This window comes from Andrena cerasifolii, chromosome 2, assembly GCF_050908995.1.
Source record: "Andrena cerasifolii isolate SP2316 chromosome 2, iyAndCera1_principal, whole genome shotgun sequence".
In the NCBI taxonomy this organism is placed as follows: domain Eukaryota; kingdom Metazoa; phylum Arthropoda; class Insecta; order Hymenoptera; family Andrenidae; genus Andrena; species Andrena cerasifolii.
In genome coordinates, this window is record NC_135119.1 from 10,574,024 (window position 1) to 10,600,292 (window position 26,269).

Sequence of the window (26,269 nt, forward strand, 5' to 3'; positions counted from 1 at the left end):
CCGCGTGTCCCCGGGTCTCGTCAGCGGGTCCGCCCGTGAATTATGAGCGGGCTCGGTGCACTGTCGTCGCACGCGTGCATCCGCCGCACCGACGATAGCCATCGGCATACGGGATGCGTATGCTAATGGTAACGAGATTCCCGGGGCGACAAAGAGAATAAAGGACCGCCGCCCAAAGGATAACGGCGTAAACGTGCCGCGTGCAATTAAACCGCTCTCCATCAAAGGCACCAGGCGTAATTAACGCCGCCGTTAGATTATATAAATATTTGAGCAGGAACATGGCGACCTCCATGGGCGAGGGCAGAGGAAAGTCGTTCAAGGGGGGGTGGACCGAAGGAAGTCCGAACTCCTCGGCCACCTCCGCGAACGACTCACTGACTTTTTCCTCCTGCCCATAATTATACGAACTATATAGGACCTTGGGGCGACAGCGAGGACTCGAGGGCCTGGGGAACTAATTGCCAGGATGGGGGAAAAGTCAACAGAGGAGTGAAACGTCGCATCCCCTCGATGGGGATGAAGACGGTCCTTCGAGGATCTTTAGGGACTTGTTTCTCTTACCACTTTGTAGAGGATCGTAGAGCGATCTTTTTACTTGGATATTATCGAGCTGGGTATAGGTACTGTACTCTAATAACTGTAATTATTAATTACGAACGTGACTACGTGGTGCTGGGAAGCGAGACGTTCCCCGCGTGCGGAACGGAGATGGCAGTAGCTGTTATCCATTAGCGTTGGACGCCTTTAGGCGTTGTTCGCACGCGAGTCAGATTCTGGTCAGAAGCCGATAGTAGTCAAAGGGTTAATTTGATCACTGGGTCATTTGATCACTGGGTTTCTTCTAGGAAATGCCCTAGCACCCTATTTAGTAGACTAGTAGACTACCTAGTAGGCCGGTATTCGAAATTTTGGCGCGAAAACGCTTCCGCGCGCTGGGAAAAACCCTGACCTGGGCGAGTCTAGCCGCCAGATGCGTGCGTGGCCATAGCCTGACTCAAACAGGCCCACGGGGGAAAACCCAAGCGTACCGAAACTACAGAAATGTCGCCTCACAACTATGGAGGCGAAGTAAAATCAATCTCCATAAACAACTTCGGAAAAGTAAAAAAATTACGCCAAGTACATGAAATCAAATAAATCACAAAAAAATAGAAGATAATAATTATAAAATAAAAAAAGATGTGAAATCAAAATGAGCTGCACGTACATAATTTTCAATATTATAAGTTACAAATTATCACCGTGTCTCTAGATCTACATATCTCGTGTTGATGGAATGTCCAAGTGACGAGTTAACTCGTCTTCCACATTTACCAAGTTAATAGATAAAACCCGCTACATTTCAAACTCAATCCTTCGACTCTAAAATATCGTTGCAGTCACGAGAACATTCCGAAAGAAATGTTCATCAATCTTTCCCGTATCGCCGGGCAGGCGCGTTTCAATTGATCGAAATTGCGGCCCCGCTGATATCAGCTGCCTTTGAAGATGCCGCTGTGGCCACGGTTTCGCCGCGAGCAGCGGCGTAATTTAATTACGCCCCCGTTCGGAATTACTCGACTTTCTTGGTCGCCAGCTGGAGCGTGCAGCTCGCGGTACGATCGGGTATAATGCGATGCGGAGGGCCGCGGCATTGTCTTCCAACAGGGCAGACATGCATTTATGTATGCAATACCAGGCCCTACCGGCGCTCTAACGCCGCAGCAACAGCCACAAGCATCGGAACGCTCTAATACACGCTGTTATAATTTATAGCGCCAGCCAGGCCTCCTCTGTCTCGCCCTACGGTTTTCGATACATCATCGCCCTCCTGGCTGCTGCAATATTGATTACGCCTGGAAATTAATAGTCACGGTCATCGATCCGTCGCTTCATTATCGCATAGTGTTTCCACGAATAGTTTTCCCGAGCTTCCTGGTCGGGAATATTCTGATAGGAGTTAAGAAGGTGGAAGGAAGGGCGGAAAAGGGGGAAGCAAAGTTCTGTGAGCATTATTGTTAGATTTAGGGGTATTGGAAGGTAGGAGGGAGTTGATAAAGGGGGCAGGTGGTTGGTTAAATTTTTGCGAACTATCTCCACCACAATTTTTTGCACCATCTTCAAGCTTATCCTTTGTTACGAGCCGGGGCTGCGGCAACGCGAGAGGCCGGCGAGAAGGGTATTTCCCAAGGAATATGGTTAACGAATTTGTTAGTAAGGTGCGCGGACGAACCTGATGCGAAATCAGGGAGCCGCTTGGATTATTGACGGCGAGGACGAACCTGATGCGAAATCAGGGAGCCTCTAGGAATGGAGTCAAGCGCGGACGAACCTGATTTGAAATCAGGGAGCCGCAGGAGGGTGAAACGTCGTGAACGAACCCGATGCGAAATCGGGGTGTCACTAGGATGATGTTCACAGACGAACTCGACGCAAAGTCGAGGAGCTGTTAGGAGGTTGGATTATTCACAGACGAACCTGGTGCGAAACCAGGGAGCTGTTCGGAGGTTGGTAGACTTACAGACGAACCTGGTGCGAAACCAGGGAGCTGTAGGATACGGACGAACCTGATGCGAAATCAGGGAGCCGTAGGAGGGTTACACGTGGACGAACCCGATGCGAAATCGGGGAGCCACTAGGTTGGTAAAATTCCTTTATTTGGATGAAAGGTTGCTAACTAACCTGATGCTAGATCAGGGAGTCGCGGGAAATGTTATTAATGCCTCGTAACTCTTAATTTTTATTTGATACAACTCGAGCGGTAAAGTTGTATCAGTGGGTGAGCGCTACTAAGTTTAATAAGGATCGCTGGGTAAAAGATGGGTTTTAACGAATCAACTCGATTTAGAAGTGAACACCATTCGTGTATTCAAGATTAGTTGGTACAAATGTGAATGTCGCGATTAAATAGTGTAATAAATGTGTGAAAATTACCACTAATTTGCTCGGTGTTGACGCACTGGCGATGCGGGGCGTACGAGCGGCTATTACAAAGTGTCCAATAGAATGTAAACCGAACTCGCGGATTCTATGGGGTCAACTGTGATTCCGACAGAGACTTTAGCTCGATCTTACTGAATTTAACCGACTCGGTACGAGCGTGACACAACGTTACTCTACGCGTAACTGTACTGCTTTTAACCGCAGAGGGTAGAAACCAAAGGGTTTATATAGTCCCAAAAATGAGTGGGGATGCATTTGAAATTTCCATATAAGGAAATTCTTCGGGGTCGTCGTCGTGTCACTCCCGTTCCCATGGTCGTGATCCAGATGGTCGAGATCATGACCCCCCTTAGTGGTATGTGATAAGCAAAAGGATTTTTAGGGCGTTTTCCCTTCGTAGACGCGAGCTCGAAAAGTGGTTGAGAGCGGCGTATGGGGAAAAATCCACATACGTAACATCTCCCCCCGTAGACAAAACATCGCGATTCTCGCGATGCTTTTCAAAAGAAGGAAAAACGCCCCACAAATCCTTTTGTAAACAAGAGTGTGAGAAAGAATTGTCGGGTGTAGTGTAATGTAATGTGTACTTATCGCTAGGTGTTGCGGGGTGTAAAAGTTTAGTCGTCGCTGGGTATCACGTAGCCCAGCTCCAGCCAGTGGTCAATGACGTCTAGTGGAGGTTGTCCGGGTAGCCGGTCGAGCGTTAGCGTGGCCGTGAAGCCGTCCAGTGTTGACTGTATGTTGGCGAGGAGGCCCTTCCTTCTCGCCATTACCATCTCTGCGATCCGCGTCGTCCTCTGGAGCGGTCGGCGGGAGCGTAACTTAACGCCCCTCAGACGGATCCTCACTGTCTGCCAGGGGAGGGCATGGAACCGCGGTGGCAAGGATCGCAATTCCGCGACAGGGCAGTCCATCGTGATCCCATAATCGCCAAAGAAGATGCTGCAGATGGTCCCATTTACTGCGGTGACCTCGCCGCGAAGCCACCCCTTCCTGGGAGACTTTATAGTTACGAGTCGTCCTGGCCTGATGCTGGACATTGTTGGCAGGCATAGATGTTGTTTCGACATCATGTGTACGTTTAATTCGCGTATCATGACCTTCGCTGCCTCGCTGTACGTATCCAGGGCGACCCAGAACAGGGTGGGGTCCTCCACGCACATGACCAGGCAGCGGCAAGTGTTGCCGAGGTCACGCGCTGAGATGGTCCTCATGTTTGCGTTTTTTCGTGACGATCTGTTCGCCTGGTGTCCAATTACGAATGTTGTCGTCGGTTATTTCCCGGAGCACCAAACAGTCCGGGATGCAGCGATGGGGTTTAATGTCGGTTTTTTGGACGCCCACCGACTTGACACTGGTCTTCCGAGTCAAAGAGCTTCGGCCCCCCTTGACAATTCCTCCCGTGCTGCGGTTATACGGCCTTGGTGTGAGTGTAGTACCCACTCGGGATGAAGTTTCCCAAGATCCGTGATGTCCTGTTTGTACTGCTATGGTCCTTGTTCCCTCGTCTAGCGTGGTCTGTGTAGCGATGCTCTTAGACATGTAGAAGCAGGAGTTGTGCTGAGTTAAGGGGCCTGATGCCCTGCTTTTATAGGGAAGAAACCCTTATCGCGCCCCCACCCTGAAACTATACGTGTCCCAGAGGAGGGATTCTCGTGGGAGTGGTTTCATCCCTTTAGAAAACTGTGGCGCACGGACTGTGAGTTTCGGATGTGCTTGGTTTATTTATTGTTACTTCTTGGTTTTCTTTGGGAGACTCTGTTTTATTGTTGAGTTGACGAAGTTTGCATTTCATGACCAATATCGTGTTTACTATGATCAGAATTACTATTATGCCCCCAATGGAAGAAAAGGTTGAGACCTGTACCTGCCGAATGGATGTTTGGTAGGTGGCAAAATTCCTGGCTCGTTGTTCTATTTCCGTAAGTGATAATGCTGTTGGAAGATCCTCCCATTTTGTGGGTTTCTGCTCGTTCATTTTCAATACTTCGAAATGATGTTCGGTGACTTCTGGTATAATTACTGATAAATTGTAAGATTTAGAGGGATAATATTCAATGTTTTGTGAGGTATTGATGGTTTCCAATGATTTTAATTGTACCGAGTCTATTGTTGCTTGGCAACCGGGTTGTAGTTTAAGGATTCCAATGGTAGCGATATTTTGCGTTATAGGTTTCTTTCCTTTGCAATAAATTTGTGCCTTTTTATTTTCAGGCATGAAGTAAAGCCATGTAGCTGGTACATTTAAAGTCTGCCAGTACGGTTTTACTTGTGCGGTCAATTTAATGGTACAGGTGTTCCAATTTATCGAAGTGGGGTTTAATAACAGAGTAGATTCACAAGTTGGTTGTCGATCTGCTTGGTATACTGGTAGGGTAGTTGGGCCCAAAAATTGATTGTGGTGAAACCGGCAAATCTTCAAGTATTCTTCCGTTGGGGAAAAATATTGTTGCTCGTCTGATGAGACTGCAATGTACTGGGTTTGCGGCTGGATATACGAAACTACCCTTTTTGTTCCAAGGTTATGTGTCGATGGACATGGGTATATTTTATATAAGCTGTACGTTTTTTGCTCTAAAAGAGGTATGGTGAGTTCGAAAAGTATCCTTCCTCTGGTGAAAATTACATTTAAATTTGTTATTTTTTCAATTTGTTCCATAAGTAATTCTTCGGGTGTTAAGGGAAATTCATAAACAAGTGTTTCCTTAATTTTTTGAGCTGATCTCAATAATTGTTCTGGCGACAGAATAGCAGGGTGTAAAATGCCTTGTTTCGCTAACAATATTGCATCTATTAGCAACAGTAGGTTGGTGCTATAATCGTCTAACCCTCTTTCTATTTCGATTACAGAGTCCCTGATGGATGCTTCGAAACGTAATCTGCTAATGTCTGACTGTGTCTCTTGTAATGCTTCGGAGTGTATGACCATCGTTTTCGTCAGTTGCGATACAATTTGAGTTAAATTAACTAACCTTGCATGTGCGAGTGAAAATTCTCCTTTTATAATATGCGTTTGTTTAGCTATTATTTCGGTAATTTCGCGTTGATCCTTATAAACTTTGTTTAATTCGCGGTTGTAGTATTCTGCATCTTCTTGTGATAAAGTTCCAAATAATGTTTTGCTGAGAGTGCCGATGAATCCAAAAGGTACGCTGCGCCGTGGGGATGGTTTTTTAAAATGTGGGGTATCACCTATTGCAGTGCGTATCAGATTGCTGTAATGCACGGTGTTTTCTTCTTTCTTGATTAACCGAGGTCCCAATTCCTTGCTGAGGCAGTTGATGGAATCGTGGCGATTACAGAGTTGATTCATCGATGAAATGTAATGCTTCACATGCGGAGCATAGCTGAGGTACCGAGTAACATCTAGAGAGGTGACTAGGCGCCATTGTGATTGGAAGGTCCTTATATCAGGTAATTTTTCATAGAAGAGTCCGGTGTCTCCTTCGAGTGGTGTTATGATTTGATCGTCGCTAATGACAGCGAGTGGCAACAGGAGCAAATATGCGAAGATCATGGTTGGTTTTCAGCTGTGAATGGAGAGTAGGCATGTTTTAATTTGTCCTGATGCTTTGTGATTAACTTATTGTGCGTTCGTAATACTACGTTATTCAGGTCTGTCACGTCTATTATCTGGTATGGTCCAATGTAATGTGGATCAAATTTACTGGTGCGCGGTTCTTTGAGTACGTAGACAGAGTCGCCTTTGTTAAATGTTGCTGGTCTTGCGTGAGCATCGTAATAATTTTTCGAACGAATTTTTGCTTTGTTTAGGTTATCGGAAGCTATATTACGAATATTAGTCATGTGTGTTATTAATTCTATTAAGTAGTCTCCAAACGACTTTAATTTTTCGCCAGTTGGGAAAGAACTTGGTTCTCGAGCTGGTTTTCCAAAGATTAATTCGTATGGGGTGAAATTCGTTGCTTCGTGAACGGATGTGTTATAAGAGAACATTGCAAACGGTATTAGTAAATCCCAGTCTTCGTAATTATCCATGTAATGCTTGAGATATTCGGTGAGTACAATGTGACTTCGTTCTAAAGATCCGTTGGTTTGTGGTCTATATCCCGAGGTTGTGATTTGTTTGATTTTAAATATTTCGGATAAATTTGTCATAAGTGTTCCGATGAAGCTAGTTCCTTTGTCTGTTAATATTGCGCGGGGTGTACCGTAGATTGCGATGAAATGTCTAGCGAACGCATCTGCAATTGTAGCAGCTCGAATATTAGGTATTGCTACAGCTACGCAATATTTCGTTAGATTATCTTGAATAGTGAGAATATGTCTGTTCCCGCTGGGTGTAATTGGTAAAGGTCCCACTGTATCCAAGGAAATTTTGTCGAAGGCTCCTATAGGTGTGTCGGTGATCAACATCGGCTGACGAGTTTTCGCTCGAACTAATTTCTGCTCTTGACAACTTTGACATCTTCGGATGTAGTCTTGAATGTCGTTGCGCATTTGTGGCCAATAGAATTTTGATCGGATGCGTTTGTAGGTCTTCGTTACTCCTTTGTGTCCTCCAATTAAACTGTCGTGAGCTTCGCAAATGATGTGCTGTCTGTCCTCTTCGGATGGTGTAGTGATGATACAGTTGCATAAAGTAATCTGTAGGCAGGTTCCTATGAAAACCTCTTCTAATATCTTGACGAATTCATTGGACGGTATTTTGTGAAGGTCTCCCGTGGCAGAAATTCGAAATGATTTAATCTGATTTTGATCCAGGGTGTGTTGAAGAGTTTTCAATCCGTTAAGCACGTCTACTCTTTTAATATTATCAAAGAAGTTATCCGAGACTATTATACTAAAGGTTTTAAATGATCCATTGTCGGTTGTTATCACCCGTCCCTTTTTCGGTTGAGCTGCTAAAAGATTCGGTTTATTAATCATTTCGGTGTCCAGCAATAATTTTCCAACTGGGTTTACTAAATTGCAATCGGCAGAAATGAAGTGTACGTAATGTCCTTCTTCAGCGGTAAAGGTGTTTGAAGAAATGATAATCTTATGTGGTTGGTCTAGCGGGATCTCTTCCAGATTGTCAAGGTCATTTGAATTCTCGGTGTCGGTAGTGAAGAATGGGTAAGGGTCAAGCGTGCGGTCGAAAACCCTTGATTGAGTTGACCTGCTGTCAGGTGGTTGTTCCACACTGACTTCGGTCGTGGCTCCTGCAGGTAGCTGGTTTATTGAGGGTTGTAAAGGTTCATCCATGACTTCTGTTGATACTTGTGGTGTACCAAATAAATCTTGTTGAATGTTTCTTGCATTTTCTATTACAGTATTTTCGGCCGGTTCCTCAAAGGATATCAGATCGTCAAATAAGGTCTGGTCCTTATCTAAAGGAACGATTTGAGTGGAGTTTGCTGCGGGCGAAAAAGTGTTTATGGTTTCCTGGCGTTCATCTGGCATGGTTACCTCTTGAGATAAGCTGGGAAAAGATCTGTTCTTGTGTATAATTGGAGAATGTTGAACGTTCCCACGTGCGGTGTCTTCTATCTCGTCTGAACTGCTACTTGTCTCCCGGTACTTAGGTCGGTTTTCCCTGTCGCGACGTAGCTGTCGTATACGGTGCCCAATTGTCTCGGTGTTAGCGTCTGTTTTCGGTATCTGGACTTTGAAGTCAGGATCCTGGAGTTCTCGTGGAATAAGTGGTAGGCAGGCAGAAGAGGGGTTGCGCGATAATGCGTCTGCGTTCTTATTCGTCTTTCCGGATTTGTGGACAACCTGGTACTCGTACTCCAAAAGTCGGAGTTTCCATTTCATTAGTCTAGAAGTGGGGTCTTTGACAGAGTGTAGCCATAACAGTGGTCTGTGATCTGTAACGAGGGTGAATGGGGTTCCATAGATATAAGGCCTGAAGTATCTTACGGCGTAAACCATGGCCAAACATTCCTTTTCAGTAGCTGAGTAGTTCTTCTCAGGTTTATTTAGGCTGCGGGATGCGTAGGCAATCGGCAGGTCGCTTCCTATGTCGCCTTGGCTAAGTACAGCTCCAATAGCGTAATCGGAGGCATCTGTTGTTACAATAAATGGTTTACTGAAATCTGGATATTGCAATATGGGTTGTTGACAAAGTTCGTTACGTAATTGCTTAAAACTTTGGTCTTGTTCTTCAGTCCATTTGAATTTGATGCCTTTTCCTAATAGGTTAATTAAAGGTTTTGCCTTTGTGGTGAAATTAGGTACGAATCTTCGGTAATATCCTACAAGTCCTAAGAATTGTTGAATGTTCTTCTGCGTTGTAGGTGTAGGAAAATCTTGAACAGCTTTTAGTTTCCTAGGATCGGGTCTTACTCCTTCCTTTGAAATAATGTGTCCAAGGTATGCAACTTCCTTTCGCAAGAATTGACATTTGTTGGTCTGCAGGGTTAATCCATGTTCTCGAAGGCGATTTAGCAACTTTTTGACTTTAATATTATGTTCCTGTAAGGATGATGCATAGATCACTATGTCATCCAAGTAGACAAAGAGGTCTGTTCCTTGAAGTCCAGTGAGTGCTTGATCCATGAGGCGTTGAAAAGTGGGTGGTGCATTCTTTAATCCGAAAGGCATTCGAGAGAATTCGTAATGTCCATTTGGAGTAGTGAATGCTGTTTTTGCTTTATCTTTCGGATCCATCTCTATTTGATGAAATCCACTAGCGAGATCAAAGACTGAAAAATATTTAGCTCCTCCTAGTCGATCTAAAATCTCGGTGATTTGAGGTAATGGATATTTATCAGAAATTGTTATTTCGTTGAGACCGCGGAAATCTATCACCAATCGCCAACGTTTTACTCCATTTTCATCTTCTTTCTTTGGTACGATCCATAAAGGTGAATTATATGGAGATTTAGAAGGTGTAATTATACCATTTGATAATAAGGCGCTGATTTGTTTTTGAATTTCCTTTTGATGAATGAGAGGATAGCGATATTGTCTCGTATTGATTGGAATATCGTTAGATGTATGAATTGAATGTTTAAAGTCGGAAGCCTTACCTAGTTTATCTCCAGGAAGATAAAATCGGTCAGGAAATTCTTTAACTAAATTTGTAACAAAATTTAGTTCCTCCTTGTTCAAATGTTTGGTGTTTAGAGTTTCCAAGATTTTCTGTTTCTTATCTTCGTTAGTTTTAAAATTTAACGGGTGTTCTGCAGCTGAGTAAAAATCTTCATCTGATGAACTGAAGATATCAAACGGCTCCAATGTTTGCGGTTCTATCTCCACGTCTAGGGGTTCATCGCTGGTGTTTGTTGCCATAACGTAGCACTTTCCTTCACTGTTCTTTACAACTGCTTCCCCTATGTACAGATGTTCGAGGGTCTTGATACGTGGTAAATATCCTTCCCTAATCCTGGGGTTTGTTATTGTTATAGCAATCTGTTGCGACGTCCTAGGTTCAATACGATGTTTGGTAGACGTCGGTAGTTTGTTAGTTTGAGGTATGTCCTGATAATTTGAAAAACGTAGAGGTCGGGTAGGTTTATTTTTTAATACCAAAGTCCCATGGTAATAGGAAATTTCGGCCTCCTCCTGTTTTAAAAATGGGCTTCCTATTAGTCCGTCTGCCTCTATTGCAAGCTCTTTTACCACATAGAAAAGTGCGGGAGCTTCGTGGATGTGAAGAATTGTTGTTCCTAATGTATGAATTGGATTAGTTGTAATTCCAGTTAATTCAATTTCTTCCCGAGAGTTTATCGTAGCATTTTCTCCCAGGGCGGTAATAACTACTAAATTTACGGATGCTCCGCCATCAATTAAGAATTCTCCCGTTCCTGACTCCAGTTCTGGAACCTTGGTTTTGATGCGTGGGGCAGGTGCTTCCTTGACGAGGTTTCCTCTTCGAAGCGGACTGTCCTTTGGCGAGCTTCTTTGTTTCCGCTCATCGTGTCGCCTATACGTTGAGCGCGATCGAAGTTTAAAGACTTGTTAGATTCGACAGATGAATCTCGCGAGTCTCGTTGATATCTCGGACTACGCGGATGTTTCCTACAGGATTTTCCGTCATGTCCGGTCGTACCGCAATGCCAGCAGTATAAACTCGGCTTGCGATTTTTATCGGGATTTTTTAAGATGGAATAATGTTTTTCTCCATCATCTGCGTACGATGAGTCGGAGCGATAAGAAGGGGATTTCGAGGGGCTCCGGTGACGCAAAGTCCAGGCCGTCGTACGTGTCCGTCCTTCTCGTTCCTCTTCAAAACCAGATGTTCTTGTAGACCGATCCCTGTTTTCGTCGTACCTACTTGGAGAATGTGGATACGACACTTGACGGTCGTTGTGGCGAGAATCTTCAGCGTAATGTTCTCGACGAGACCACCTGGAGGGTGAATCATTACGGGGCGACTGTCGCCGATTCCTTAATTTTCTGTCTATCTGGAGCACGGCGTCGTAAGCTTGTTCAAGTGTTTTGATGTCTTGAGTTTGAGCCGACACTTTCCAGGAAATTCGATCTGGTAAACCATCGATGAAGTTTTCTTTAACGTCCTTTTCCATTTCTTTGACGAAGTCTTCAGCATGATCCAGATATCTTTCCCGAATAGCTCCGCGCGCACAATAAACGAGATGACTGGTCCTGTCGACGTATTGTCGCAGACTTTCTCCTTCACGAATATGTAATTTCGCGATTTCTACTTGGAAGTATGACAAACTTCTTCCCGGCGCGAATCTCTTTTTCAAATGTTGGACTAATGTCTTAACAGAGTTGAATTTGTGCTCTAACGTGCACCTACGTGCCGGACCGATCAGTTTTGTTAAAATTATCGCAAGATACTCAGCTTCCGTACCCTCAGGAATCAAAGTTAACCCGTCTTCCACATTTTGTGCAAAGCGCGTCAAGGGTGGACTTTCACCGTCGAAGGTTGGAATTGACATAGTAATGTTCTGTATACATGTCCGTTGCGTCAAAAGCGACATTGAGTTTGCAATTGAAACTGTCAGGTTCATAATGTCGTTAGAAGAGACGTTAGCCTGTGTGCTTGTCATTTTGAAACTTTCTTAAGTGACTTGACTAGCGAAAACTAGTATATTGTCAATAATAAATTACGAGTGATTTTAACGTATTTAAAAACCAAATTTTACGGCGATTCTAATGCAGTAGCATCCCACCGCTGTCACCAGTTCTGTTACGAGCCGGGGCTGCGGCAACGCGAGAGGCCGGCGAGAAGGGTATTTCCCAAGGAATATGGTTAACGAATTTGTTAGTAAGGTGCGCGGACGAACCTGATGCGAAATCAGGGAGCCGCTTGGATTATTGACGGCGAGGACGAACCTGATGCGAAATCAGGGAGCCTCTAGGAATGGAGTCAAGCGCGGACGAACCTGATTTGAAATCAGGGAGCCGCAGGAGGGTGAAACGTCGTGAACGAACCCGATGCGAAATCGGGGTGTCACTAGGATGATGTTCACAGACGAACTCGACGCAAAGTCGAGGAGCTGTTAGGAGGTTGGATTATTCACAGACGAACCTGGTGCGAAACCAGGGAGCTGTTCGGAGGTTGGTAGACTTACAGACGAACCTGGTGCGAAACCAGGGAGCTGTAGGATACGGACGAACCTGATGCGAAATCAGGGAGCCGTAGGAGGGTTACACGTGGACGAACCCGATGCGAAATCGGGGAGCCACTAGGTTGGTAAAATTCCTTTATTTGGATGAAAGGTTGCTAACTAACCTGATGCTAGATCAGGGAGTCGCGGGAAATGTTATTAATGCCTCGTAACTCTTAATTTTTATTTGATACAACTCGAGCGGTAAAGTTGTATCAGTGGGTGAGCGCTACTAAGTTTAATAAGGATCGCTGGGTAAAAGATGGGTTTTAACGAATCAACTCGATTTAGAAGTGAACACCATTCGTGTATTCAAGATTAGTTGGTACAAATGTGAATGTCGCGATTAAATAGTGTAATAAATGTGTGAAAATTACCACTAATTTGCTCGGTGTTGACGCACTGGCGATGCGGGGCGTACGAGCGGCTATTACAAAGTGTCCAATAGAATGTAAACCGAACTCGCGGATTCTATGGGGTCAACTGTGATTCCGACAGAGACTTTAGCTCGATCTTACTGAATTTAACCGACTCGGTACGAGCGTGACACAACGTTACTCTACGCGTAACTGTACTGCTTTTAACCGCAGAGGGTAGAAACCAAAGGGTTTATATAGTCCCAAAAATGAGTGGGGATGCATTTGAAATTTCCATATAAGGAAATTCTTCGGGGTCGTCGTCGTGTCACTCCCGTTCCCATGGTCGTGATCCAGATGGTCGAGATCATGACCCCCCTTAGTGGTATGTGATAAGCAAAAGGATTTTTAGGGCGTTTTCCCTTCGTAGACGCGAGCTCGAAAAGTGGTTGAGAGCGGCGTATGGGGAAAAATCCACATACGTAACACCTTCGTGCTTCCACCTCGAGCTCACGGAAAGGTAATTGATTGATAATGAATGTGAGGTGCATTTGGTTGCATTTGTGTAAATTTAGTATTAATTTACTTTCAATCCTTTTTAATTATACGTTTCTCCTGTATTATATACTCTAATTGTTTTTGCAAATGCATTTCAACATCAATATTAATCCCGCACAACCCTCACAGTCGAGGCCTAAAATCTCTACGATATCACAGCCCCCCTCCACCATATTCCAAATTCCGTCCCACCTAAAAGCCCAAACATTCACGCCCCCAAACTCGCTCCGGAACAATTCCATTCGCCGCGATATCCAGAGGGATTACGTTCCCAATGGATCGACGCTCCCGAGCGCGATTAAAATCCCGCACCCTCGACGTGGCCGTTATCCCCCGTCCAAAAAATAAAAAGCTTCAATAATCTTGCACGGATCGTCAGTTTCGCGGAGGAGGAGCAGGCGCGACGGTGCCGCGAGTTTTCAATCTAACCGAATGCACTTCCTCCCAGCGATGATCGTGTTAATCTGGCGGATCCGCGTAACGCGATCCAACCCGCGCCACGTAAAATGCAGCCGACGCTAGATCCAGATAGAGCACGCCCGCGGCCTGCACGGTTTTTCCGTGGACGCGGAACGCCGCGAGAAACAGGGGATGATGCGGCAAGTGTTGCGCCAGGCCGATGCAAAGCGTCCCTGTGCCTGATCTAGGCCACCCCTCGGCCACCCACACCCTGCTAATGGATTACGGGGAGGTTCGATAGCAATTAGGATGATATCGAGGGGGCCCGACGCTTGAAAGGAACCTCGCGAGCCTTCGACGTAATTGCTCGCGAGAATCCAGGGGGATTCTTCGTTATTTCATTAATTATTTATTTTGTAGAATTATTAGCGAGTCAGGGGGATTCTACTTTGGCTCTTGAACGTGGCAATTATTTCTACCGATTCTCTGTTCACCCCTTGCTTCGCGACAGAGTTGGGCATTCAAGGAATAAAAATTTATTCGTTGCTCTTGAATAACTTCATGTTAGTCGAAATTTCATATTTTGAGGGTTGAAGGTAGAATTTTGTATATTTGAAGAGTCCTCGTAGAAAGCGCTGTAGATGCCAAAAAAATGGAATTCTTCTCTCGAGACAAAAAACTTGAGTGGTTTTGAATTATTTACGAGATTTGATTTGTTTCGATTGCTAAATATGCTTAAGTATACGATACCCCAAATGCATCGCAAATTTTTTTAATTTTTGCATTAATATAATCCGAATTTGTGAAGAAAGAATTGTATTTGTAGGAAACTGTACCTTATTTACATAGGGAAATTGCGTCCAGAGAAATTGGCACGTGGGACATTGTCTGATAAAAAAAAAATAATAATTTTAGCATTTACAGTTGTGTCACTTTGTAAATGGTGTTGGATGTCGAGGAAGGAATCAAAGGTGAGCAGAAACTTTATTACAAGCATTGCTACGGAACGAAGCGAGAGGTACTTATTGTTATAGTTTCTCCGTATGCTACTTAATTATTAACTCGTCGAATCTCTGCCAGGTTCAAGTACCTCCTTCTACGACAGAGGAGAACGCCCAGTTCGGTGGGAAATGAATTCGTCGTCCCATTCGCTACAGTTTTAATAAGGAAGGCTCTTCATTAATTTCACGCGTAGCATGGGGAACTATCAGAAGTTCGGCGCAAGTTTCGAAAACTCCGCTGCCAAGTATTCGCAGTAATTCAGACTTCCCTTCCAGACGAATTAACTTCCATCTAATCCTAACTCTCCCCCTCCCCTGGCCAACTGATTAATTCGTCAAATTTTCATTAAACTCGAGTATTTCTGCTGTAATTACAGTGGAAGGTGAATGAAAGTGTTCTAGGTAGCGATGGGTATCGACAAACTTCGAGTCGATTCAAACAAGTGACGTTAATCTCGAATCACTTGGGACGTTGGTCCAATTTTTAGAATTTCAAGTCGTTTTAAGTCTGTTGCTTCTTTTTCATAGCATAAGTTGAATATGGAAGTTATGGAGAATAACGGTAGCAATGTTAAATATTAAAAATTAATTTTTTTCTATTCTAGTGACTCGAAACAGAGTAGTTTCGCAAAGTTTAATCTAATTCTGTGCTTTCGACTGTTCGCTAATTAAGTAAGCAACGATTGCTGAAAGACTGAAGAGATTGAACGCGTCTATCGCTACGTTTCGGTAGACCAAAGCGACGTCGCGCAGCTTCGATCGCCGCACTTTTGAAGCTCGTAATTGATAGGAATCGTCGCCCGACGAATTATCGACGTGTCCGACCGGTGAGTTCCAATCAGGAATGTGATATGGTGCGTACTGACCCGTCAGCTTGTAGCCAATTAGACGGATGCTTCTACATCGCGATCCCCAGCAAACCCTGACCTCGAACACGTGGACCGTTCGATTCCACCTTCGACCACTCGATCCCATCTCTCCCTTTCGTGTTTAACGCTGGCTGAACACGATTTAGACGAGGCCCGTCTTCCATCGAGGATATCGAGATTCAATTCTGACGAGACGGAGGATTAGCTCGTGTCTTGGGAAACAATTGTCGTTCCTACTATTCCCTCTACTCTTATTCGTGAAAAATTGATTTCCGAATGATAGCCACTGTATTTACCGCAGTTGGTAGTATTGGTTCGAGTATTTGTAATTCGCCAAGTTGAGGTAGCAAAAGAGGGTGAAGAGCGGCAATCAGGGCAGAGGGGGTAAGTAGATTTCCGGGGAGACAGTGGAGCAGATTCAATTGGTTGACTATCAGCGGTGGAAGTTAAGGAAGGATCGTTGTCGTAAACTTGCACGCGGAATTGAGTTTTCTATTTTCCCGCTGGTTGCCCCGTTCGAAAATGATCACCGAGCAGTACCATCTTCGGGCAGTATCCAACTCGATAGCGAAAATAAAGGGCACCATTGTAAACGGGCTGGCAGCCGTTACGGAGTAACGCCAGCAGCTTTAAAACTCCCCCGCGTGAAATCTATCGCGATCCCTTTAACGGTTTATTAGCTTGCATAAAACCTTATCGGCGTTTTATAGCGACGGTTAAAGAGTTACTGTCGAATATCGATTCCCAGAGCGTTATCTACCTCGCGGAGAATGTACGAGCCAATGGGACTGGCTTATACAGTCCATCGTTTTCGTGCAGCCTGTACCGCGAACTGGGGATTTCATGGGCCACGATTTTTAATTCACGGCTGAGTGTTGCACTCGCGCGAGTACAGTAGGGACGAAAGGAAGCGGACGCTCAAGGGTGGGGAAAGAGCTATCCCCACTACTGAGTTTTCATGTTCCCACCATAGAGTTTCGCTACCTCCACCGCAAAGTTCTGCTACTCCCGCTAGAGAGTTCTGCTATCCCTACCGTAGAGTTCTGGCTACTCCCACCACAAAGTTCTGGTACTCCTACCAATTTTTCTATCCCCACCACAGAGTTCTACTATGACCCCCACAGAGTTCTGTTACTCCCACTACAGTTTTGCTACCCCCACCATAGAGCTCTGTTACTCCCACCAGTTTTGCTATCCCCACCACAGAGTTCTACTATGACTACCACAGAGTTCTGCTACCCTCGCCGCGGAATTCTACTATGACTCCCACAGAGTTCTGTTACTCCCACTACAGTTTTGCTACCCCCACCATAGAGCTCTGTTACTCCCACCAGTTTTGCTATCCCCACCACAGAGTTCTCCTATGACTACCACAGAGTTCTGCTACCCTTGCCGCGGAATTCTACTATGACTCCCACAGAGTTCTGTTACTCCCACTACAGTGTTGCTACCCCCACCACGGAGTTCTGGTACCCCCACCCAAAGTTTTGCTACTCTGATCTACCGAGGAAGCCAACAAGCACGTTCTTCCTGCTACAAAGGGGACAAATGAGCTACCCCGAAGTATAAAATGAGTTACGTTTGAAGTGATTAAAGGTGAGGCACTAAATAGGCAACTTATCAAGCTCATTCCTATATAAAGTGTTCCAAAGTATTGATTGGGAACGGGTTTTCCCCATTTCTATCTTCTCTAGCGATAGAATAGGATGGAACAGAGAAACTAGTATCCAGCGCACTTGATCAAGTGTTCCAGCTGAAGCATTAAGAAGTTTCCGTGGGGATCGTGTTGAGATCAGTTTAGTAAGAAATCTTAGGAACAGCACACAGTAACCTCATAGTGCGGCGAAGTACGATCCGAGCGGAGGAGTTACGTGGGCAGCAAGACGATGTTACATAACGACCGCTAACTTCCGCGGAGGAAGTCGGACAATGGGAATCAAGGGGTTGCACCCTACGGGCAGGTGGTGTTCCTGTAACTGCTCTCAACAAATCCTTATTTCCCCCTAACGAGGGAGAGACAGAGCGATGGCCAGGCCTTATTGCATCACGTCCTCGCTTTATGTCGAGGTCTCGCGTGATCTCGCGTCGCTGGGGCGGTCCATTGTGAGGGGATACTTGAAACTCTGATGAGAATTTAGAAATTCCCGCTTCGGGGAAAGATGTTGTTCCAGATTCTTTCATATTTCGTCGTATACTTTTAGATCCTTTCATATTTCTTCATATTCGTTTAGAACTTTTAATGTTCTCCCATGGTTCTTCTAATTCTTCCTCAGGCTTTCATATTCTTCAGTGTTTTAGTAGATTCGTATATAGCCTCCCGCATTCTATGGTATTCTTACCACGTTCTGTCATAGCTTTCCATATTACTCCATATTCTTTTCCATTCCTCCACAGCTTTCCATCTTCCCCTTATTCTTCTCAATTCTTCCCCTAGATTCCCACATTCTTCTCCATTCCCACATTCTCCGTAATTCCCATTTATCCTCCTACATTCCCCCCTATCCTCCTATATTCTTCCACACCCTTTCGCATCCTCCAAAATTCTGCCACACTCCCCACAATCCTCCACATTCCTCAATATTTCCCCATTCCTCCCAGAAATTCATAACAAAGCCCACTCGAACCCACGCCCACCTCCACAACCTACAATCGACACCCGGCCCACGTCACCTCCACTCGGAATCTAAAATCCGAAACCCGCTTGTCCCGAAATCCCGCCAGCACGGGTACGCAACGCGGAATAATCGACGAGCGGCGTTTGGACGAAGAAGTTGAGCCATTTCGTGCAAGTTCGCGGCTGAAGAGGATCCGATGGAAAAAGTTGAAGCTCGGCTGCCTATTGCCAGCAACGGTTTCCTCGAGTGTTTGTCGAGCGATCCCGCGTTCCCCGTCGACTATCGTTCTTCCCCGAATCCGCAAGCATATGCACGGGACCGTCGATTTGCATGCCCTTCGCGCATGTATCACGAAACTCTGCCGGGTTCCCTTAGCCACGGGGAATTTAAGATTCGATTTCGGCTGGTTGCTTTAAATGGTAATCGATTCCCTTCGAGAGGGCAGTCGGCTTGATTTCCAGCAGCGATCTGGCAGCTCTCGAGCGAGCGGAGCCTGTAAAAGGTCTCGTTCGATATTCTCCCAACGGGACAGAAGCTTATTCTACAGCAGTCACTTATAGGACCGCGATACAATGGAAGTTGAAGTTCAATGAGAGGTGCTGTTTCCTCCAAATTGGTTACAGCTTCGCTTCAAGTGAGGGCTGCAGTTGGAACGAGCTCAATTGGCTGTTCAAGGCTACTCCTATGTTCATGAAGACTGGGATAGTTTATTCTTTATTGCGCAGAATGATTGCAGTAAATGTCAGAATATTGTTCAATTGAATACAAGGTAGAATTGAAATGTCCACAAATGGGACGTTCTGAGTGTCTTGAATAGTAAGTGGAAATCTATGAGCTACAGTTGAAACAAGATTAATTAGAATTGTTTCACCTTAGATTACCTCAGCCTTTCGTACCCGAGAAAATCAATTTGCATGAAGATGCAGAGTGGAGGTGCTCGCTCAGTGACTTTCAACAGACTATACTGACTCACACCTTGCAAAATATAACACTCCTCATCACTGACTCGAGAAATCTTATAAATTCCCAGTGACGAACGCCTATAACCAATATGTGCCGGAGAGATTAATTTAAAACGTCACACGTGGACCAAATGTCTCCCAAGAAAAGAATGAAAACACAAGAGAATGAATTTAGCCAATCTACTTTGGTTTTACCTTAATTATTCTGAGGATCCAAAATCCCAAATATCCTCCCAAATTGTTTTGCATTCACGAAGAAGGAACTGTAGGTGAATCCATTCCCAGGAACAGACACATGTCGCCACGTAACCGAACTCCTCGAAACGCGCTAAATCCCACGCTAATTCGGTTAGACCGAGGGCCGTGAAGTGTTAAAGCCAGGGGCTGGCCAACTTCTTAGACACAACCACCGCTGCAGGCAAATAGACCCGTTGCTCGAGCGAGCGAGGAAAGTAATCGGATGAATCGCTCTCTGGAAATTGAACTGCTGTATTCCTGGGGGATGCAAGCTGCTTAGACTTTCAAACAAACGCCTGCTTTACTTAACTCCGTCGTACAACTACGTTATGCTCCCGAAGGACCGCGGTTAGCGTCGGGAGAGCCTGTCGAATCGGTCGATCCTGATTACGGACCAGAGGCAACTGCTTTCCTCTTTCTTCAAACCCGGCAAGAAACATGTCTGATCGAGTGAGATGATTAGTGTATCAGACAGTTCGATTAAATAGTGATCTAATAGAGTATAAGCCTGCTATTAGTTCAAGAAAGAATACTACACAACAGCTGACAAGAATGAAAAAAATTGCTACAAAGAAAATTGAATGATTTTTTATGCTGCATGTAACCGAATTATTTAAAATTTGTGGTGGGTATAATTTTTTATTTAAACTACAAATTTTAAACAATTTCGTTGCATAGTTTTAGACAGCATAAAAGCTTTTAAGTTTTCATTGTAATAATTTCTTTATATCTACTATAGTTTCAAGACATACAGGAAAGTATGAAATTACACATCGAGCTTTAAGGGTTACATAGGGTGCATGCACCAGTTTTGGCCACCTCTTAAAAAATATAATATTTTCCGTGTAAGCAATAAATGTAACCTTATATTTCTGGTGGTATACTAAACAAAGTATTTACGATGTGAAATTCTCCACACAATAATGATCAGCAAGCAATTTAAATATGAGATAATGAAGCACATGGCCAAAACCAGTGCAATGGCCACAAACGGTACATCTACCTTCGACATGTCGGAGAATAGTGTCGTTTTATAATTTTTTTTTCATACAAAAAAAGGCCATGTTTAAAAATCGAGATGTACACCTTGTTGTGTATAAATTAAGCTGCATTTTCTTGTAAAAGAAATTTGGTATCAAATTTAAACCAAAGTAGATTCCCAAAGTTACTCAGAGGTCGAAGGAGTGGATTTTAATTTTAAAAGGACTTGTGCAGAGGAGAGTGGCACTGAGCAGCCACTTATTTTTCTTCAGACTATACCAAGCGACGAGACTGACATTCCGTGACCCATTTTATTTTTTCACTGTTCCTGTTTCCTTTCTGCCTTTCCGAGTGCAAGCTTCGGTAGGCGAATTTTTCGCGAAATCGTAAACAACTCGGTCGGGCTCCGCCGTTCCCGTGAACAAACGCAGCGCAGGAATGTCGCTCAAGGATTCCCTTTCGCTCGATCGCTTCTGTTTCACCGAAATATTAACGTCCCCGGAGGGAAGGTTACGCGCGAGGGGGAAAGAAGAGCCGGCTCCGAGGAAAACAGGGCAATATCGACGTGATATCGCAGACGGAAACTTTTCCCTTAGATCACGGATGCTCGACTCCGAAAGCATCCCCGCGATTTCGGGGCGCACCGTTGGAAAAACTGTCGTGGCCGGGCGTTATTTTTCGGCACGTCGAACTGCTCCACTTTCCGCGTCCTCTGTACGACACCGGAGGCTCCTTTCGAGCGACTGATTCTCCGGATTATTGCCGTTGTCTTCAGCTTCGTGAAATTGTAAGGAAATCGGGGAAATTAAAGTACACCTTCTTTGAGGCTATTCTTGCCATGGAATATTTTGTAGAAAGTGTTGGGAACACTGCCTGAGAACCCGCGGATGTTTAGTTTGAAAACAAGCCAAGCTTGGTGGTGACTTTATACAGGGTGTTCAAAAGAAGGGTCTGAGTTTAGAAATATTGATTTTGGAATGTAGTGGGTGATCAAATTATTAGAGCCACAGTACGAAATATGTTCATTGTGTTTGTGTGAAAATAAAATTAGTCAGTGTGACATGGTAATGGCCTGCAGTGTTGCCAAGTGTAGATTTGCAATTTGCAAACGACAGTTAATACTTCATGAAAGAATAATAAGAATTCAGTGTAACTGGGCTTTTATTTAAATATTAATTGTTTTAATATAAAATGGTCAATTTATACAGGCGACATGCATTTTTCAAAACCCTCTGTGGAGCTTTTTCAGCAGGAGCAAACGAAAACTTTTCAGAACATGAAAGTGCCCAATTTCATGTGTATTAAAAACAAGTTTTGATGTTTCGACCACGAAGATGGGAATAGTTGTTCAACTGACATTTGTATTTATTTTGTCAAATTCAAAAACTTCATTTTCGTTATTTTGGCCATGAAATCGTAAAATCTCCCCACTATGCGCCCCTCAAAGTGTTAGCAACCCTTTGCAAGTGGCTAACCTAACTACCCCCTCGCCTTGATACAATAAAAGCTAATAAAACATGAAAGGGATAATAGCTTGAAGAGCTTTGTCGCAGAACTACGATCGTAGATTATTTACTCGGCATTAGTTGAACGAGGAAATGTTGAAGGAAAAAAATTCTATACGAACCGATTGTTGAGCGTGCTTGAGAGTGGACGATGGGGTTGTTGTTGGCCTCCGAGTTGGTGGTCTGCGGTCGATCGGTTATAGAGGCAGTGGTGGAGGTGGCGATGGTGTTTCCAGATGCCGAGCTGAAGCTCGACGAGGACGTGGAGGACGGGTTGGTTGCGTTTAACGGCTTAGAGGACCAGGAACTGCAAGTGTCGCAGCCCTCCGCTGAACGTGTCGACAAACGGCAGCAGGACCAGCGTTTACCGCTCCATAGACCGGCGTGATAACGACCGCTCAGCCCCGGATTCTCGCTGCACACTGAGAACAGAAACAGGAGTGAAATTAGTGGTGGTGCGGATCGAGGGAAACGGAAGGTCGCCGACGCAAGAGGGGCTCAAAAAATCCTTAAGGGGACTAGGCTGTCGAAAAATCGATTTTCTTTATTGCACTTTCCGAAAGTACTATCCTTTCTGAATAAAATGCTGCTTGGTTTACAGTAAAATTCGCGAAATTGTAGATTTGGCAGCTAAAAATGTCAGGCGGCAACCTATAGCGTCGCCTTTACCCAGAAACTTTAAACGCGTTTTCCTCGAATATTCGTCACTCTTCATCTTTTTCCTGATTGCGAACGAATTGAGGTTCAGATCGACTTGGAAAAAATTACGGGATGTGTAAAACATGTGCCATTTCGGGGCAAACCTCTTATAGTATCTGTAAAAATACGAGATTCTCATAAAAAAATTAAGAAGTCACCGGATTTTTGTAGCGCACAAACAATGATGGTCTGGGTTAAAAAAATTCGGTGGCTTCTTAATTTTTTATGAAAATCTCGAATTTTTACGGAATTTTTACAGTAGATATTCCACAAAAAATTCCCGAGAATCGCGTTCTTTTTCGAAGGCTGACTAGGCATAACCCCTTAGTAACTTTTTCAAGATCAGTACAGGGTCAGTTCAAAATGACCTGGAGGTGAGTTGGGAGTTGTTTCAAGGTCAGTTCAAGATCAGGGCACGGTCATATCATTTCGGGGTGACCTTGGGGTGAGTTTGGAGTTACTTCAAAGTCAGTATAAAATCAGGGTTGTTTCAAATATTCAGAGTGACCTGAAAGTGACTTTAGAATCGCTTCAAGAATGGTTCGATACAATCTCGAAGTCAATCTCGGTTGATTTCGACATAAGTTGAAGTGAATATCCAAGCTAGTTTAGGGTGATTTCAAGGGTAACCTTAAATCCGTTTGATGTCCATTTTAAGGTTCCTGAACATCGCGCATATTCAATTTGAAAGCTCAGAGAAAAAAGGTCGCACGAGATAGGTGCCTCTTCTCTTATCCCGAAAACCAGACCGCAGGCACCTAATAAATCCACGGCTCTTCTTCTACACGGAATGTACTTTACGATAAAATCGGGGAACAGATGGGCGAAGTTCCCTCTGCCCACAACAGCGGAGTTTCTTCCCGCCAACTACACGAGAATCCTCTCTTCGCCGAGACAGTTTTTGTAACTAGTTCTCGGTTCAAATTAAACTGTCCAAGTCCGTTTACGCGGCTACCACTGTTACCTACTTGCAAATGCACCGATGGGAAGGAAAAGGCAAGCCTCCGCAGCTCCTTACGCCGGTATATAGCCGCAACAAACATAATTGGTCGCTCAAGGCTACCCCCACCACGCCGCTCGCTCCTACGCCCCGCCCACAGCGCACTCTATTCCTCGCCGAACGCATCACGCCGCAGTGCTTCCTCCGATAATAATCTAGCCACGAAATTATTCATCACCCCATTATGCTAAAAATCAAACAAATAACCGCTTTAAATTTCGAGCGAGTTCGCGACAGATTATGAAGATGTTTTCTCCAATTTAAAAGCCCCCTTTCGCGTAACACCCACTCACAACCAATTACGTTCCCCACCTCCCCAAGAAACTCCCTAGAAGCGAACCAACGTGACGCAAACTTAGGGGAAGAGTGGAGAGTCTTCTGTAGAGGGACAACAGTTACGTTGGATTAATAACTGGAAGAATTCGATGAAAACGATCGCCAATAAAAATACACCGATGCCCGGGCGAAGTTTATTAAACTAAAACCCCTAAACGCGGGCAAGCTTCTCGGGCCGCTGGTCCATCGAGATAGACCAATAACCATTACTCGCTCCGGCGGGAAAAAAAAATATTGAAATACCATTTGTCCCCAGCGACAACGTCCAATTTATTCGACGCGGTGCTTCGCTGGCCGTGGTGTATTTGACAAATTATCCACCGCGCTCCCCCCCACCCCACCTGCTACCGGTGCGCGTGAAATATCGCCGAAAAATCCTGTTACACCTACCGACGTTTCGTAAAGAGAGTTCCACACAATCGTTGCATGAGAAAAAAATGGAAATGAGCGAGTCTAACGAAAATGGGGACGTGAGATTTTTTGCGGTCACCTGGTGAAATTTGGAACTCGATTTTCTCAAGAAATTTTCGACCCTGCGTTCTGTAGCTTTGGTATGTTGTTGTACAGGGTGTGCGCTAAGTGCGTGCAAAATTTCAACTAAATCGATGACCTGAAATTTATACCCCCTCTCATACACCTCTGTAACTATAATAATTTGCAAAAACTGAGCACTGAATGGTAACTTTGAGAAACATAGATATATGATAGCATTCTGTGGAGAGAAGATGATCTTACAATTAGTCTTATGGAGGACTAGTTGACACAAAAGTCAAAGTTTATAGGACTTTGACCTTGAAAAGGAAAGCCTCTTCTTGTTTAACCTTCAGATGGTGAGAAGTCGATACCTGCGTCCATTTTGACCAGTAGTGATCACCCTACTACACGGATTTTAAACACCCTTCTTTTTTCAGAGAAATTCTACTTCCGTTTTTTTATTTTTTTTTTTTAGGATTTTTTCGCTTTCTGAGAATTCCTCTACCCATATCTCCGATTTCTGTGGATTCGTCTACCCATTTCTCCGACTTCTGGGGATCTTTCTATCCATTGTTCCGATTTCTCAGGATTCCCCTATCCATTTTCCGATTTCTGTGGATTTCACTACCCATTTCTTCAATTTATAAGGCTTCCTCAACCCACTTTTCTGATTTCTGAGAATTCCTCTATCTTACACTCGACGGTACTATGTTCGGGTCCAGGCAGACCCAGGCCCCGCTGGTGTTGTATTTCGGAAACTCCACGACCACCCCCTTCCCCCGGCGCGGGGAAAATTTTTTTAAGGTCACCGCTGCAACCCTTGGAAGTCCGTGGAATCGAATAACGCGACGACGAGCAAAGGAGATTCCTCGGGGCGGATCTCTTCCCTCGGAGGGGAAATCTAAGGGATTGTTGTTGGTACGTCTGAAACACCGAGAAAGACCAATTTCCTTTGGGGGATAGGGGGTCAAGATACTCGCTAACGAGGGAGAAAAATTAATTAATCCCAGTGGCTCGTTGGAGTACTGCGCGAGAGACGGAACTGCAATAATCGCGCTGTCGGAGGGTTGCTGTTGGCGCGAGGCTTCCTTTGGACGAGGAAAGCTGCGCAGGGGAGGAGGGACGTCGGGGATATTGCGATTGAATGGTTAAAAGAACGAGCGAAGTGTGTCAGAACGTCGGGGGTTTGGAATCCTGAGCTGAAAAGTGGAACAAGCGCGCCATTGGTCAGACAAGCCAGTAGTAGTGGTCAGCCATGGTGTACTAATGACGTTGGTCAATAGGGGGCTGTTTCGCACAAGTATGACTATATTAATTTGCAAAGAACAGTGAAAGATAGAAGAAAAGGAGGAATACAGTGTGTCAGAACGTTGAGAGTTTGGAATCTTGAACTGGCAAGTGGAACAAGTGCATCATTGGTCGGACAAGCAAGTAGTAGAGGTCAGTCATGGTGAACTCAGCCATTTCACAGAAGTATAATTACTATATTAATTTGCAAAAAAAAACACAGTAAAAGATAGAAAATATCTAAACAAATTCCAAATACAAAAAACTATTTTTTGTGTATATAAGGAACTTAAGAAACCATTTCCTAAATTTAAGCTGATAAAGCACGTTGATGGCGGAGATAATTTAAAAAAATTGAATTTTTCGATAATTATTTTTATACAGATTTGTAGATATAAAAAAAATGCAACTTTTGTTTAAACTTCGTTTCAATATCTCTTACCCTTCTCGAGATATTGCGCGAAAAAGAAAATTCTACATTTTTTCCAGGGTTTATTTCATCCCGTAAAACCGCACTATGGTAGCGACAAAAAAATAGGGT

At 44.4% G+C, this 26,269-nt stretch overlaps 2 protein-coding genes across 4 annotated transcripts in view; one reads left to right on the forward strand and one right to left on the reverse strand.

Annotated features, from left to right (window-relative positions):
* The window catches only part of Btk29a (tyrosine-protein kinase Btk29A), a 197,235-nt gene that overhangs the window by 145,527 nt on the left and 25,439 nt on the right, over positions 1 to 26,269 (reverse strand). For all 3 annotated transcript variants that reach the window (XM_076830190.1, XM_076830189.1, XM_076830188.1), the window contains exon 4: positions 22,055 to 22,354. In XM_076830190.1, the coding sequence (XP_076686305.1) occupies positions 22,055 to 22,354 (300 nt within the window). The remainder of the gene's footprint in view (positions 1 to 22,054; positions 22,355 to 26,269) is intronic.
* LOC143366496 (salivary C-type lectin 2-like) overlaps positions 1 to 26,269 on the forward strand; it is a 120,467-nt gene that overhangs the window by 30,391 nt on the left and 63,807 nt on the right. The window lies entirely within an intron of this gene.